Below are 16,523 nucleotides of genomic sequence, written 5' to 3'. Positions count from 1 at the left end.
GGAGGGAGGCAGGGGGAAGGGGAAGTAGAGGGGCTGGGCTACGGAGGGAGGGAGGCAGGGGGAAGTAGAGGGGCCGGGTTATGGAGAGGAGGAGGAGGGAGACGGGGAAGTAGAGGGCTGGGCTACGGAGAGGAGGGAGGCAGGGGGAAGTAGGGAAGTAGAGGGGCTGGGTTATGGAGAGCAGGAGGAGGAGGAGGGAGTCAGGGGGAAGTAGAGGGGCTGGGTTATGGAGAGGAGGAGGAGGGAGGCAGGGGGAAGTAGAGGGGCTGGGTTTTGGAGAGGAGGAGGAGGGAGGCAGGGGGAAGTAGAGGGCTGGGCTATGGAGAGGAGGAGGAGGGAGGCAGGGGGAAGTAGAGGGGCTGGGCTATGGAGAGGAGGGAGGCAGGGGGAAGTAGAGGGGCTGGGCTATGGAGAGGAGGGAGGCAGGGGGAAGTAGAGGGGCTGGGCTATGGAGAGGAGGCGGGGGGCTATGGAGAGGAGGAGGGAGGCGGGGGAAGTAGAGGGGCTGGGCTATGGAGGGAGGCAGGGGGAAGTAGAGGGGCTGGGCTAGGAGGAGGGAGGCAGGGGGAAGTAGAGAAGTAGAGGGGCTGGGCTACGGAGAGGAGGGAGGCAGGGGGAAGTAGAGGGGCTGGGTTATGGAGAGCAGGAGGAGGAGGAGGGAGTCAGGGGGAAGTAGAGGGGCTGGGGTATGGAGAGGAGGAGGGGAGGCAGGGGGAAGTAGAGGGGCTGGGTTATGGAGAGGAGGAGGAGGGAGGCAGGGGGAAGTAGAGGGGCTGGGTTATGGAGAGGAGGAGGGGGAGGCAGGGGGAAGTAGAGGGGCTGGGTTATGGAGAGGAGGAGGCGGAAGGCAGGGGGAAGTAGAGGGGCTGGGTTATGGAGAGGAGGAGGCAGGGGGAAGTAGAGGGGCTGGGCTATGGAGAGGAGTAGGGAGGCGGGGGGTAGGGGCTGGGCTATGGAGAGGCGGGGGGTAGAGGGGCTGGGCTATGGAGAGGAGGAGGGAGGCGGGGGGGGTAGAGGGGCTGGGCTATGGAGGGAGGCAGGGGGAAGTAGAGGGGCTGGGCTACGGGGAGGAGGGAGGCAGGGGGAAGTAGGGAAGTAGAGGGGCTGGGCTACGGAGAGGAGGGAGGCAGGGGGAAGTAGAGGGGCTGGGTTATGGAGAGGAGGAGGAGGGAGACAGGGGGGAAGTAGAGGGGCTGGGCTACGGAGAGGAGGGAGGCAGGGGGAAGTAGGGAAGTAGAGGGGCTGGGTTATGGAGAGCAGGAGGAGGAGGAGGGAGTCAGGGGGAAGTAGAGGGGCTGGGTTATGGAGAGGAGGAGGAGGGAGGCAGGGGGAAGTAGAGGGGCTGGGTTATGGAGAGGAGGAGGAGGGAGGCAGGGGGAAGTAGAGTGGCTGGGCTATGGAGAGGAGGAGGAGGGAGGCAGGGGGAAGTAGAGGGGCTGGGCTATGGAGAGGAGGAAGGCAGGGGGAAGTAGAGGGGCTGGGCTATGGAGAGGAGGAGGAGGGAGGCAGGGGGGAAGTAGACAAGTAGAGGGGCTGGGTTATGGGAGAGGAGGAGGAGGTGGGGGCGTGTGAGAGAGATGGAACCTGCTAGGGAGATGAGCAGCATGGGGAGAGATAGTAGTGGTGGCAGGCTACTTAGCTGGGTGTGATGAGGAAGAGATTGTAGTGGTGGCAGGCTACTGAGCTGGGTGTGATGGGTAAGAGATAGTAGTGGTGACAGGCTACTCAGCTGGGTGTGATGAGGAAGAGATTGTAGTGGTGGCAGGCTACTTAGCTGGGTGTGATGGGTAAGAGATAGTAGTGGTGGCAGGCTACTCAGCTGGGTGTGATGGGTAAGAGATTGTAGTGGTGGCAGGCCACTCAGCTGGGTGTGATGGGGAAGAGATAGTAGTGGCGGCAGGCTACTTAGCTGGGTGTGATGGGTAAGAGATAGTAGTGGTGGCAGGCTACTTAGCTGGATGTGATGGGTAAGAGATAGTAGTGGTGGCAGGCTACTTAGCTGGGTGTGATGGGTAAGAGATAGTAGTGGTGGCAGGCTACTTAGCTGGGTGTGATGGGGAAGAGATAGTAGTGGTGGCAGGGTACTCAGCTGGGTGTGATGGGTAAGAGATAGTAGTGGTGGCAGGCTACTTAGCTGGGTGTGATGGGGAAGAGATAGTAGTGGTGGCAGGCTACTTAGCTGGGTGTGATGGGGAAGAGATAGTAGTGGTGGCAGGCTACTCAGCTGGGTGTGATGGGGAAGAGATAGTAGTGGTGGCAGGGTACTCAGCTGGGTGTGATGGGGAAGAGATAGTAGTGGTGGCAGGGTACTCAGCTGGGTGGGATGGGGAAGAGATAGTAGTGGTGGCAGGCTACTTAGCTGGGTGTGTGGTGTAGGTTACTTACTGTATATATGATATATTGGTCTGTGTGTGCTTGTGTATGTATCTGTTTGTAGGGGCTTCCCAGTGAAAGGACGGGGTGTGTGTGTGTGTGATGGCACATCTCGTGAATGTGTTTGTTATGCTGTAGGCTGGAGGCCATGCATCTTCCTCTGTAGCTGACATATGTCAAGGTTATCCTGATCAATGTTCTGTCTATATGGTACTCCCTACAGAATGACATTGGAGATCGAAAAACATGTCCAGACTAAATGACCAAATCAGCTGTTCCACGGTAACCGCTAGCTGATGTGTGGTTTGAATGTTCTGTTACAATATGGCCACCACCTATCATCTAAGTGGGTGCTGCTACACGTTAGCGGTGGATGGGGTGAGTTTCCCCCCGACTGATGTGTGGTTTGACTGTTCTGTTACAACATGGCCACCACCTATCATCTAAGTGGGTGCTGCTACACGTTAGTGGTGGATGGGGTGAGTTTCCCCCAACTGATGTGTGGTTTGACTGTTCTGTTACAACATGGCCACCACCTATCATCTAAGTGGGTGCTGCTACACGTTAGTGGTGGATGGGGTGAGTTTCCCCCCGACTGATGTGTGGTTTGACTGTTCTGTTACAACATGGCCACCACCTATCATCTAAGTGGGTGCTGCTACACATTAGCGGTGGATGGGGTGAGTTTCCCCCCCGACTGATGTGTGGTTTGACTGTTCTGTTACAACATGGCCACCACCTATCATCTAAGTGGGTGCTGCTACACATTAGCGGTGGATGGGGTGAGTTTCCCCCCTGACTGATGTGTGGTTTGAGTGTTCTGTTACAACATGGCCACCACCTATCATCTAAGTGGGTGCTGCTACACGGTAGCGGTGGATGGGGTGAGTTCCCCCCCGACTGAGACCCCAGTGAAAATCCTTATTCTAATATGTGTTCCATTATTACTTCCGACAGTATATCATATACTGTGTAGCTGGGTTTAACATGAGCTTTCATTGGCTACACCAGAGTCAGACTACATGGAATGGTATTGTTATGGAAATCACAGTTTGAAGGTCAAGAAGCAGCCCCTCCTTCCATGTTCTCATTAAATGGTTTTTAACGTCCGTCCGCCCGCTGTTAAAGTGCTTTTATGATTTTAGTGTCAGTAAACTCCAAGCTCTCCAAAAATATTGATGGGTTACTGTGATAGGAAAGGGCCATATTATGTGCAAGTAGGGTTCAAATCTACTGAGAGGAGGAGCCTAATAACAGTCAAGCTCCAATCACAGCAGGCTTGCTCCAGTCCCATACAGCCATCAGTCCCAAACAGATCAAGTCATTTGTTTGAGTGTCATGTGCAGGACAGACAGTGTGACCGTGCGCTGGATCATTGATTAGGAGATAAATAATGAGAGTGAGGTAATGAAGATTAACACGTTTTATCTCTCAGGATCTCTTCATTGATTTTGCGGTGGTAGTTCAGTAATACGTTCAGATTTGAGAGACCTTGCCTGACACCTGAAGACACGTGTTAGCTCCCTGAGCAAATGCCTAGGTCTATAGCTCAGTGGGCTAAAGCAGTCTTGAGCTCCAGGTTCGAAACCTGGTCATTGACACATTTTTTTCAGTGAGAAAGAGCAGTCCTTTATTTACTAGATGCAATGAATTAATAAAAAATAGAGTGGCTGTGTGACAGACGTGGAAACCGTCGCTGTGTGGAACCTCATCTCTTTCTCCCAAGGAGTGCAGTTTCCATGGCAACGTGGTCTTGCAGGGTTGGTAAGCAGCTGTGTGTGGATGTAGTGGGTTAGTCTCTGGGAAGCAGCTGTTTGGCAATATGAGATGACATCATACTGCTGAAATAGAGCCTTATTCTGCTAATTGGAATTGGGATTTGCAGAGGTTTTACTGTGGTTACAAACCTCCACGTATTTATTTGAACAGCTAAAACGTTTAATTTGTCTCTGTACTCCAGCATTTTGGATTTGAGATCAAATGTTTAATACGAGGTGATAGTACAGAATGTCACCTTTTTATTTAAGGGTATTTTCATAAATATAGTGCCTTCAGAAAGTATTCATACCCCTTGACTTATTCCACATTTTGTTGTTACAGCCTAAATTCAAAACGGATCAAATCATGTTTTTTTCTCACCCACCTACACGCAACACCCCAAAATGACAAAGTGAAAATGTGTTTTTAGAAGATTTTGCAAATTTCTTGAAAATGAAATACAGAAGTATCTAATTTACAGAAATATTCACACCCCTGAGTGAATACTTTGTAGAATAACTTTTTGACGGCGATTACATCTTGTATCTGGATTTGGGGTGAGAAAAGTTCAGGCTGTAACACAACAACATGTGGAATAAGTCCAGGGGTCTGAATACTTTCTGAAGGCCCTGTATCTGTTTTACTGTTTAGAAATTAAAGTCCCCCAATTTGAAGGTGTCATAAGTATTTGGTTTTAGTTAAAAATGTTGTATTTGGTCCCATATTCCTAGCACACAATGACTACATCAAGGTTGAGGCTCAGTAAACTTGGATGCATTTGCAGCTGGTTTTGGATTATGTTGTGCCTAATAGAAATTAATGGTAAATAACGTATTGTCCTCTTTTGGGTCACTTTTACTGTAAATAAGAATAGAATATGTTTCTGAACACTTCTACGTTAATGAGATCATGCCACCAAAACATGCTTACCACTCACCATTACCAATAGCAGGGGAGGTTAGCATTTTTTTTGGGGGGGGGTGTAATTTTATGCCTATAAACACCACCAAAATAAACTGCAAATGCATTTTTAGCTTCACTGTCCAAGTAAATACATGTGTGTGTGTGTGTGTGTGTGTGTGTGTGTGTGTGTGTGTGTGTGTGGCTCTGGTTCAGACAATATGCTATATTCAGGCTGCTGTCAGTTGCCGTGTGGATTCTGGGTTTTCTGACGAACTCTCTTCTCAGTATTTTCAACCCAAAGATTTCAATAAAAGTACCTATATTCTAAAACAAGCGAGAGATGAACCTGTTTTATAACATGTAGCAGATATTTTTGGCTGCACCTGTTGGTTGAAGCGCTATCCCTCCCCCCCTCCACTACTCCAGGGATCAGTGTTATGCCCACTCAGCCTGCTATATATGTCAGCTGTAGCCAGCAGCAGTAGAGTGTGTTGATGCTGCATCACTGTGGGGGTGTACGTTCTACAGCGGGTAGTGTTGTTTGTATGCCCGAGGCTGAGGAAGGTTGTCCTACTCTAGCTAGTCTTGCGGTATCGATTGAAGACCACCCCTGTAGAGCAGAGTAATTCACAACTCCTGTTACAACAAGCCACTAACAATCTGGCTTTACAGGGCCTTCAGAAAGTGTTCACACTTCTCGACTTTCTCCACATGTTGTTGTGTTACAGCCTGAGTTTAAAATGGATTACATTTATATGTTGTGTCACTGGCCTACACACAATACCCCATAATGTCAAAATGGAATTATGTTTTTAGAAATATTTGCAACTTAATGAAAAAATCAAAAGCTAAAAGGTCTTGAGTCAGTAAGTATTCAACCCCTTTGCTACGGCAAGGCTAAATAAGTTCAGGAGTAAAAATGTGCGTAATAAGTCACATAATAAGTTGCATGGATTCACTCTGTGTGTAATAATAATAATAATAAGTGTTAAGTGTAATAAGTGTTTAACATGCTTTTTAAATGACTACCTCATCTCTGTACCCCCACACATAACATTTTCTGTAAGGTCCCTCAGTCGTGCAGTGTATTTCCAACACAGATTCAACAACAAAGATCATGGAGGTTTTCCAACGCCTCGCAAAGAAGGGCACCTATTGGTAGATAGGCAAAAATGGACAAAGCAGACATTGACTATCCCTTTGAGCATGGTGAAGTTATTAATTACACTTTGGATGGTGTATCAATACACCCAGTCACTAACACAGTTGCCGGAGAGGAAGGAAACCGCTCAGGGATTTCACCATGAGGCCAATGATGACTTTTTAAAACAGTTACAGAGTTTAATGGCTGTGATAGGAGGAAACTGAAAATGGATCAACAGCATTGTACTTACTCCACAATACTAACCTAAATGACAGAGTGAAAAGAAGGAAGCCTGTACAGAATATAAATATTCCAAAACATGCATCCTGTTTGCATTAAGGTACTAAAGTAAAATTGCTAAAAATGTGGCAAAGAAATTAACGAAAGTGTTATGTTTGGGGAAAATCCAACACAACACTGACTACACTGTTCATATTTTCAACCATGGTGGTGGCTGCATCATGTTATTGGCAAGGACTAGGGAGTTTTGAAGGATAAAAATAAACTGAATAGAGCTCAGCACAGGCAAAATCCTAGAGGAAAACCGGATTCAGTCTGCGTTCCATCAGACACTTGAGAGAAAAATTCACCTTACAGCAGGACAATAACCTAAAACACAAGGCCACTGGATTCGCTTACGAAGATGAATCACTATCCTGATTTACCACTCTTTCCAGTAAGGCATGTGTGTGTATGTTCATTTAATTTGCATCAATGAATTCCATTCAAGTCCATAAGACTTGAAGGTTTATCCCCCAACAACAACAGCACAAAGTAATGAATGTGTGTGTTCCACAGGGCTCATTCCCAGTACATTTACAGCTGGTTCTGGTCTTACGGCCCTCCACCTTATTCCAGCGGACGCTCTCCGACATCTTCTTCAAGTTCAACAGGGATGAGTTCAAGATGAAGGTGCCGGTATGTTTTTTTTTATATGCATGCGCTCGTCTGATGTGAGGACGTTAGTGGACCTTTGTATGCGTCTCATATGTGTGTTGACTCTCCTCCCTGTTTCTCAGGTGGTGATGCTGAGCTCTGTGACTGAGCTCCATGCCTACATCGATCGGACTCAGCTGCCCCAGGAGCTGGGAGGAACCCAGGATTACTGCCATGATACCTGGATCTCACACCGCACCGTGAGTACCCTACTACCATACCCTTCTCACCAGACCCCTGACAGACTACATAGGGCCCAATCCCAACATGATATCTGCTCACTGAACTGAACTCATTCTAAACTGTCCCATTAGTCCGCCCCATCTCAATAGGATGTGTGTGTGTTTCTAACCAGTGATGACACAATTGGGTTGTGTTTGTCCGGTCCTCAGGCTATCGAGGCCTTTGCTCTGATGGTGAAGACCACGGCTCAGACCCTGCAGTCGTTTGGGACGGAGCTGGCTGAGACCGAGCTACCCAACGACGCCCAGGCCACGTCCAACCTGCTGGCCACACACACCGAGAAGAAGGGACAGATGAAGGTAAGGGCACAGAGAGACCAAGTCATTAATATACAGACTATTATCAAAAACTCCCATGTTTTAAGTGATAGTGTTGAGGTTGTTTCATTTGAAGTTCAAGGCGCGATTAAACATTCAGTTCCTGATTTGTTCCTGATGTTTGTGTTTCTCAGGGGAAAGATATACTGAAGAACAGACTTTAGCCGTAGCTGAGACTGTATACTCTGTACTGTCCAATGGTAGATCCCTCTAACTGATGTGTCCATGTCCTGTCTCTCTCCCAGGAGGACCTGTGTGTGGCCCTGGGCCAGGGGGGCCGGCTCCTGGAGAGCATCAACGAGCCCTTGCAGAGAGAACCCGACTATACAATGAACCAGGACGAACTGGAAAACCTGGCCACCGTGCAGAGGTCAGAGGGGACAGGGGTCAAGGGTCAGGCTTAGAGGTAAACTCATACCTCAGAATTGGTCTAAAGTTGTTGTTAGAGCCGATTTGGACATATTTGTATAAAAGACTGAACATACCGAGCTCCGTGTACATTTGTGTAAATATATTAAATATTAATGTACATGATGAAATATTAGGTACGTAACCTTTATGATTTATATTTACCTGATTGAGATATATTCATTTGTTGTTAGTGTAACTCAGTTTTTGCCCCCCCCTCTTGCCCATTCATTGTACTGTGGTAAGTGTGTTAGGATAAAGGCAGGAAGTTGGGCCTTCGGAGGAGGGAGTCCTTGCTAGATGCGGGAGCGGTATAGTTTTTTGACCATACAGACATACAGACAGGTCATATTATGTATTTTCCATATCAAGTAATCTATGCTTTAAGTTGATTGGAGAATCATTTCTTTGTTAGATATAAGAAGAATAAACATTGTTTTTGTGCCATATCCCTGGATCTCATTGAATGTTTGGCCGTTTGGAAACCTTGAGTGTGGACTGCATGCCTACCAAACAACCCCGCTTCAGGCTTGGGCAGTGGCCTTGGTAAAGCGAAAAGGAAGCCACTACAGTTGTGTTGTTTAGATCATACTAAATCTGTATGTATGCCTCAATCCTAAATGAATAGGAACGTTTGGCACCATATACATTTTAGGGTGAACTTAATGCTAATGAAATAGGTTGAGAAAGGGACAGAGTACAGTAGGAACAACAGAGATCCTGAGGTCCAACTGGTTATGGAACAGTCAAGATTCATGTTCTCTAGTATCAATGCTGGTGTGTGTCTTGCTAGAAGTTACCTAGAACTCTACTCTCTCATCTCCCACCATGACCCTGAATCTTCTAGGCTGTGTTCTGCCGCGCTGCAGTGAAATCTGCCCCCGTGCCATTCTGGTGTATTTTGGGAGTACGGGGATAGGATGCATAGTGGCAGCACTCACAGCTGCTGAGCAGAATTGGGAGAACAAAGGAAAGAAAACTGCAGTGTTTCATAACCCAAAACATTCTGTTGGTTATACTGTAAAGTGCTCTGCTCTTGGAGGAGTAGGTTATGTAAGGGATTTGATTAAACACAGGACTTGGCTTGGTTTCAATGAATAGGTACTTCTGGTTTCACGTGGTGATACTTTGAGATCCAAGCTGAAATACCATTGTTATGGACTCAGGTTCTCCTCTCCATCCCTTCATTCCCCTTCCATTTTTCCCTCCCTCCCTCCCTCCCTCCCTCCCTCCCTCCCCCTCCCTCCCTCCCTCCCTCCCTCCCTCCCTCCCTCCCTCCCATCCCTTCATTCCCCTTCCATTTTTTCCCTCCCTCCCTCCCTCCCTCCCTCCCTCCCTCCCTCCCTCCCTCCCTCCCTCTCTCCCTCCCTCCCTCTCCCTCCCTCCCTCCCCTCCCCTCCCTCCCTCCCTCCCTCCCTCTCCATCCCTTCATTCGTCTACCGTTCTTCCTCCATCCGTGTGTAGACTGCTGGGCCAGCTGGATGAGACAGAGACGGCGTTTGATGATTTCTGGGAGAGACACCAGACCAAGCTGGAACAGTGTCTGCAGCTCCGCCATTTTGAATACTACTTCCGTGAGGTGAGGGGAACAGGGACACGAGCATCATGGGAGATGTAGTCCCGGTCACTGTTTGTAGAGTGTGCATGTGTCTCTGTCTGTCTGTGTGTGTGTAGTATGTGTGTGTGTAGTATGTGTGTGTTCTGACTCTACCTGTCCCTCACTATGGGTGTTCAGGTGCGTGCCCAGCTGGATGTGGTGTCAGAGCGGGTAGAGGCGTTCTCGGAGGTTGGCATCAGTCCCGCCCATGCAGAACACATCCTACGAGAACTCAACAGCCAGGAGGAGAAAGCCTGCGTAAGACACACACACACTTCATCCCAATAGCACACATCATCCTCCCCATAGCTCATCAACTTGTCTAACAGATCCAAAACACGATGAGTGAAATGAATGTAGAAACTTGAATGATGAGATTCCACCAGCTGACATGGGTCGTATCCTGTTTCCGCTCTAGTTGTACCCCAGTACATTATAGACCCCATTCATCTCAATGACAGTATTGACTTTACAGATGCGACTCATACCTCTATTGGTTGGTTCACACATACATTACTGTTGTGTCCCTATGTGACTAGAAAACATGGTGTGTGTGTGTGTGTGTGTGTGTGTGTGTGTGTGTGTGTGTGTGTGTGTGTGTGTGTGTGTGTGTGTGTGTGTGTGTGTGTGTGTGTGTGTGTGTGTGTTTGTTATGCATCGGTCCTTATTTCAGAGGCAACTAGGAAGTAACATGGATTTAATGGCTTTCCATTATGACTGCTTTGTTCATATTTATTTTGTTTTATTGTGTAGTAGTCGTGTGTGTGTTCTCACCTGCCTGTGTCTCTCTCTCTCCAGGATGTGTTGGACTGGGCTCTGTCCCTGGCCGCTGAGGGGGATGGGCTGATTGAGAGTGCACACTATGCTGAGGACTCCATCCTGCCTAAGTGCAGTGAGCTGAGGGCCGTGTGTGATGAGGTCACCTCCTTCCTCAAGACCAAGAAGGTCCTCCTCCTGAGGGCCATGGAGCTGCACCACTGTCTGGAGAAGGTGAGGGCTGGAGGGGAGAAGTAGGGTCATGGAAACACTGGCAACCCTGGTTTAGATGGGAATCAGTAACCGGGTGATTGGTCAATGTAGCCCTCTAGTAGGTGAGAGCTGATGGAATCTTTCTGATGTATGACAAGTGTTAAGGTATAAGAGTTAGGGTTTGAGTTCAGCCAGTCAAGTATTCATTCTCCCTCTGATCTGTGGTATAATGAACCCTCCCTCCCCTTCCCTTCCCTCCCCCCCCTCCCCTCCCTCCCTCCCCTCCCCTCCCCCCTCCCTCCCTCCCTCCCTCCCTCCCTCCCTCCCTCCCTCCCTCCCCCTCCCTCCCTCCCTCCCTCCCCTCCCTTCCCTCCCTTCCCTCCTTCCTTCCTTCCCTCCCTCCCTCCCCCCCCTCCCTCCCTCCCTCCCCCTCCCTCCCTCCCTCCCTAGGCATCGAGGTGGTGTGAGGAAGGGATCTACCTCCTTGCCTCCCAGCCGGTAGATAGATGTCAGTCTCAGGACGGGGCGGAGGCCGCGCTGCAGGAGCTGGAGAAGTACCTGGACACGGCCGCCCAACACCAGATCACCGACCTCAACGCCATCTGGAGGGACTATGACTCCATCCTTAATCCAGAGCTCAGGGTAGATGACGCCCCATGGAGGCACCAGATATACATTACATGAGAAAACATTGTATTTGGTGGGCCAGTTGTTTTGAACACGAGACCTGACCAGGAGGTCGAGATATTTTTCCAGGTTTTTCCCTCCCCTCTCCACGTGGTCAGGAAAAACTCCTGGCCCCAAGTATAATCAAACGATTGAATAGAGACGAGGAGAGGAAGACGTTTTTGACTATTGAGCTACACCCTCAAAATGTCAATATCTAACCCTCCCTCCCCTCTGTGTGTGTTAACAGGAGCAGGTAGAGAAGGTGTTTCAAAAGCAGGTGTCCATGCAGGAGATGTTTGAGAAGAGGAGGGTCAGTCTGAAGAAGCTGGCAGCCAAACAGACACGGCCCGTCCAGCCAGTGGCTCCCAGGCCTGAAGCCATCATCAAGTTCCCCATGTCCCCTCCTGGTGAGTACCACACTCTGCGCCACATGTCACACTGGTCGTCACCATCAGACTCTACCTTTCCCTCCCTGTCTCTCTGACTCTACCCTTCCCTCCCCTGTCTCTCTGACTCTACCTTTCCCTCCCTGTCTCTCAGGTTCTTTCTCTGTCTTTCCCTCCCTGTCTCTCTGACTCTACCCTTCCCTCCCCTGTCTCTCTGACTCTACCCTTCCCTCCCCTGTCTCTCTGACTCTACCTTTCCCTCCCTGTCTCTCAGGTTCTTTCTCTGTCTTTCCCTCCCTGTCTCTGACTCTACCCTTCCCTCCCCTGTCTCTCTGACTCTACCCTTCCCTCCCCTGTCTCTCTGACTCTACCCTTCCCTCCCCTGTCTCTCTGACTCTACCCTTCCCTCCCCTGTCTCTCTGACTCTACCCTTCCCTCCCCTGTCTCTCTGACTCTACCCTTCCCTCCCCTGTCTCTCTGACTCTACCCTTCCCTCCCCTGTCTCTCTGACTCTACCCTTCCCTCCCCTGTCTCTCTGACTCTACCCTTCCCTCCCTGTCTCTCTGACTCTACCCTTCCCTCCCCTGTCTCTCTGACTCTACCCTTCCCTCCCCTGTCTCTCTGACTCTACCCTTCCCTCCCTGTCTCTCTGACTCTACCCTTCCCTCCCCTGTCTCTCTGACTCTACCCTTCCCTCCCCTGTCTCTCTGACTCTACCCTTCCCTCCCCTGTCTCTCTGACTCTACCCTTCCCTCCCCTGTCTCTCTGACTCTACCCTTCCCTCCCCTGTCTCTCTGACTCTACCCTTCCCTCCCTGTCTCTCTGACTCTACCCTTCCCTCCCCTGTCTTTTTGGTTCTGACTCTACCCTACCCTCCCCTGTCTCTCTGGTTCTGATGGAAAAGGCTATGTGGACACTCCTAATATTTTATTTCAGAATAGGTTTAAATTGGGTTAGGGTAGGGGTAAGGGTCAGTTTTACATTTTGATGAGTTGTTTTGCAGGTCAGCAGCAGCCTCTCCTGTTTCTGATCCATTCATTGCCATCTAGTGGCATGTAAGAACTGCGCCTTAAACAATATCTCATTCCCCAACAATATATCATTGATTGATTGAAATTACATTTTTGTTGGTTGTTTGAAGTTCAGATGAGTAGTTCTTATCCCGTCTTTCTGTTTCTTGTAGCTCACAGGAGTCAAGAGACAAGGAATGCAGAGGACAACATCTTGAACGTAGAAAACTGCAGAATAGTGGAGGTCCAGGTGCAGAACGACGGCAGCAGACACGGCTCTCTGTCTGAGGAGGAGGAGAACCTGGCTGTGCTCCGACGGTAGGGTCAGGGGTCAAAGGTCAATGATGTCATACTATAGCCTGAAATGCCTTAAAATAAATCAATGAAAGGCCTCCCGAGTGGCGCAGCGGTCTAAGGCACTGCATCGCAGTGCTTGAAGCGTCACTACAGACCCAGGATCGATCCCAGGCTGTGTCACAACCGGCCATGACTGGGAGTCCCCATAGGGCGGCGCACAAGTGGACCATTGTCGTCCGGGTTAGGGGAGGGTTTGGCCGTGGGGGCTTTACTTGGATCATCGCGCTAAAGCGACTCGTGGCGGGCTGGGCGCCTGCAGGCTGACTTCAGTCGTCAGTTGAACAGTGTTTCCTCCAACACATTGGTGCAGCTGGCTTCCTGGTTAAGCGGGCGGGTGTTAAGAATGTTTCGGGAGACGCATGACTCGACCTTCGCCTCTCCTGAGCCCGTTGGGGAGTTGCAGCGATGAGACCAGATCGAAATTGGGGAGAAAAAGGGGGTAAAAAAATATACATAAAAATAACAATATCAATTAATCCTCTTGTGAAACACAATTGAAAATAGATAGTTAGATATTTCATACTTGGTATAGTTTATCAAAATAATATTTAGAGGTCGACTGATTAATCGGAATGGCCGATTTCAAGTTTTCATAACAATCTGTAATCGGTATTTTTGGACACCGATTATGGCCGATTACTTTGCACTCGACGAGGAGACTGTGTAGCAGGCTGACTACCTGTTAGGCAGCAGCAGGCTCGTAGGCATTCATTCAAACAGCACTTTCCTGCATTTGCCAGCAGCTCTTCTCTGTGCTTCAAGCATTGCGCTGTTTATGACTTCAAGCCTATCAACTCCCGAGATTAGGCTGGCAATACTAAAGTACCTATTAGAACATCCAATAGTCAAAGGTATATGAAATACAAATGGTATTGAGAGAAATAGTCCTATAATTCCTATAATAACTACAACCTAAAAATTCTTAACTGGGAATATTGAAGACTCATGTATGAAAAATCATAATTGGTCGACCTCTAATAATAATACAATATGTTGATGTTAAATAGAATGTTGTTCTGTTCCTACAGACATGTAATGAACGAGCTGTTGGAGACTGAGAGGGCGTATGTAGAGGAGCTACTCTGTGTACTGCAGGTGTGTGTACTGCACTTCTGACCACTAGAGGTCGCCACTACATCACTTACTGTCCTAAGTGTAGTAATATATATATATTTATATGTTTTTGTTGAAAGTTTACTTATCATAGATGTGCATTTTCAGATTGTCCTGTGTTAACATTTTAGTATGTGTTGTTATTCCAGGGTTATGCTGCAGAGATGGACAACCCAGCCATGGCTCACCTCCTCCCCAGTGCGCTGCTCAACAGGAAGGATGTCCTGTTTGGAAACATGCCAGAGATCTACCAGTTCCACAAGAGGTGACTTTTATTCCACTGCAGCACCCATGTTACATAATGTTTACTGAGTAATGTCCTGTCATTGTGAACAGCTGTTACAGAAGAGGCATATTCATTCAACCATATTGATTTATAGGGACTAGAGGTCGACCGATTAATCGGAATGGACGATTAATTAGGGCCGATTTCAAGTTTTCATAACAATCGGAAATCGGTATTTAAAATAAAATAAAATATTTTTTGTATTTTTTGTATACCTTTATTTAACTAGGCAAGTCAGTTAAGAACACATTCTTATTTTCAATGACGGCCTAGGAACGGTGTGTTAACTGCCTCGTTCAGGGGCAGAACGACAGATTTTCACCTTGTCAGCTCGGGGATCCAGTCTTGCAAATTTACAGTTAACTAGTCCAACACAATAACGACCTGCCTCTCTCTTGTTGCACTCCACAAGGAGACTTGCCTGTTACGCGAATGCAGTAAGCCAAGGTAAGTTGCAAGCTAGCATTAAATGTATCTCATAAAAAACAATAAATCATAATCACTATAATCACTATCAATCATAATCACTAACTACACAAGTTTGATGATATTACTAGATATTATCTAGCGTGTCCTGCGTTGCATATCATCTGACTGATCATACAAGTATCTAAGTTTCTGACTGAGCGGTGGTAGGCAGAAGCAGGCGCGTAAACATTCATTCAAACAGCACTTTCGTGCGTTTTGCCAGCAGCTCTTCGTTGTGCGTCAAGGATTGCACTGTTTATGGCTTCAAGCCTATCAACTCCCGAGATGAGGCTGGTGTAACTGAAGTGAAATGGCTAGCTAGTTAGCGCACGCTAATAGCGTTTCAAACGTTGCTTCGAGGGTGGCTGTTTACGTTGTGTTGCTGGTTCGAGCCCAGGGAGGAGCGAGGAGAGGGACAGAAGCTATACTGTTACACTGGCAATACTAAGAACATCTAATAGTCAAAGGTTAATGAAATACAAATGGTATAGAGGGAAATAGTCCTATAATTCCTATAATAACTACAACCTAAAACTTCTTACCTGGGAATATTGAAGACTCATGTTAAAAGGAACCACCAGCTTTCATATGTTCTCATGTTCTGAGCAATGAACTGAAACGTTAGCTTTCTTACATAGCACATATTACACTTTTACTTTCTTCTCCAACACTTTGTTTTTGCATTATTTAAACCAAATTGAACATGTTTCATTATTTATTTGAGGCTAAATTGATTTTTTGATGTATTATATTAAGTTAAAATAAGTGTTCATTCAGTATTGTTGTAATTGTCATTATTACAAATAAAAAATGTAAAAATCGGCCAATTAATCAGTATCGGCTTTTTGGGTCCTCCAATAATCGGTATCGGCGTTGAAAAATCATAATCAGTCGACCTTTAATAGGGACCAATTTCAACAATATTTCATTTGGTTAACATTACCTCCCCCGCTTCTTCCCAACCTCGGTAGTACTAACCTGTGTCCCTCTGTCTGTCTGTGTCTCTCATCAGGACATTCCTCAGGGAGCTGGAGACCTACACAGACGTCCCTGAGCTGGTGGGACGCTGTTTCCTGGAGAGGATGGGCGACCTGCAGATCTATGAGAAGTACTGTCAGAACAAACCTCGATCCGAAAGCTTGTGGAGACAGTGCTCTGACTGCGCCTTCTTCCAGGTAACCTTTCACCTTTCTTTCAGGGCCCTCAGTGTATCTTGGATAGGATCCTCAAGCTCAGTATACTGTAAGCTTGTAAAAAAAAAAACTTTAAAAAACATGTATTAATGTGTGATTGTTTGTTTTTACAAAGGAGTGCCAGAGAAAGTTGGAACACAAACTGGGGTTGGACTCGTACCTCCTCAAGCCAGTCCAGAGGATAACCAAATACCAGCTGATACTGAAGGAGTTACTGAAGTACAGTAAGGGCTGTGAGGGTTCAGAGGACCTGCAGGAGGCGCTGTCCTCCATCCTGGGGATCCTGAAGGCCGTCAACGACTCCATGCACCTCATCGCCATCACAGGATATGAGGTCAGCTAACCACGACACCCCTATTCTCCTCGTGCTTTAGGGTGGAGAGGAAAAAGTTA

General features: G+C 47.9%; 1 protein-coding gene across 8 annotated transcripts in view; it reads left to right on the top strand.

Moving 5' to 3' along the window:
• LOC112255123 (guanine nucleotide exchange factor DBS-like) overlaps nucleotides 1-16,523 on the top strand; it is a 72,371-nt gene that overhangs the window by 49,242 nt on the left and 6,606 nt on the right. For all 8 annotated transcript variants that reach the window (XM_042296798.1, XM_042296803.1, XM_042296802.1 and 5 more), the window contains 14 exons: nucleotides 6,977-7,096; nucleotides 7,198-7,314; nucleotides 7,507-7,656; nucleotides 7,920-8,044; nucleotides 9,547-9,661; nucleotides 9,818-9,937; nucleotides 10,478-10,669; nucleotides 11,099-11,290; nucleotides 11,565-11,724; nucleotides 12,887-13,031; nucleotides 14,099-14,165; nucleotides 14,333-14,448; nucleotides 15,950-16,112; nucleotides 16,246-16,464. In XM_042296798.1, the coding sequence (XP_042152732.1) occupies nucleotides 6,977-7,096; nucleotides 7,198-7,314; nucleotides 7,507-7,656; nucleotides 7,920-8,044; nucleotides 9,547-9,661; nucleotides 9,818-9,937; nucleotides 10,478-10,669; nucleotides 11,099-11,290; nucleotides 11,565-11,724; nucleotides 12,887-13,031; nucleotides 14,099-14,165; nucleotides 14,333-14,448; nucleotides 15,950-16,112; nucleotides 16,246-16,464 (2,001 nt within the window). The remainder of the gene's footprint in view (nucleotides 1-6,976; nucleotides 7,097-7,197; nucleotides 7,315-7,506; nucleotides 7,657-7,919; nucleotides 8,045-9,546; nucleotides 9,662-9,817; nucleotides 9,938-10,477; nucleotides 10,670-11,098; nucleotides 11,291-11,564; nucleotides 11,725-12,886; nucleotides 13,032-14,098; nucleotides 14,166-14,332; nucleotides 14,449-15,949; nucleotides 16,113-16,245; nucleotides 16,465-16,523) is intronic.

Source organism: Oncorhynchus tshawytscha, linkage group LG14, assembly GCF_018296145.1.
Source record: "Oncorhynchus tshawytscha isolate Ot180627B linkage group LG14, Otsh_v2.0, whole genome shotgun sequence".
Lineage (NCBI taxonomy): Eukaryota > Metazoa > Chordata > Actinopteri > Salmoniformes > Salmonidae > Oncorhynchus > Oncorhynchus tshawytscha.
Note: the sequence above shows the minus strand (reverse complement) of the source record. Positions and strands in the feature narration are given on the sequence as shown.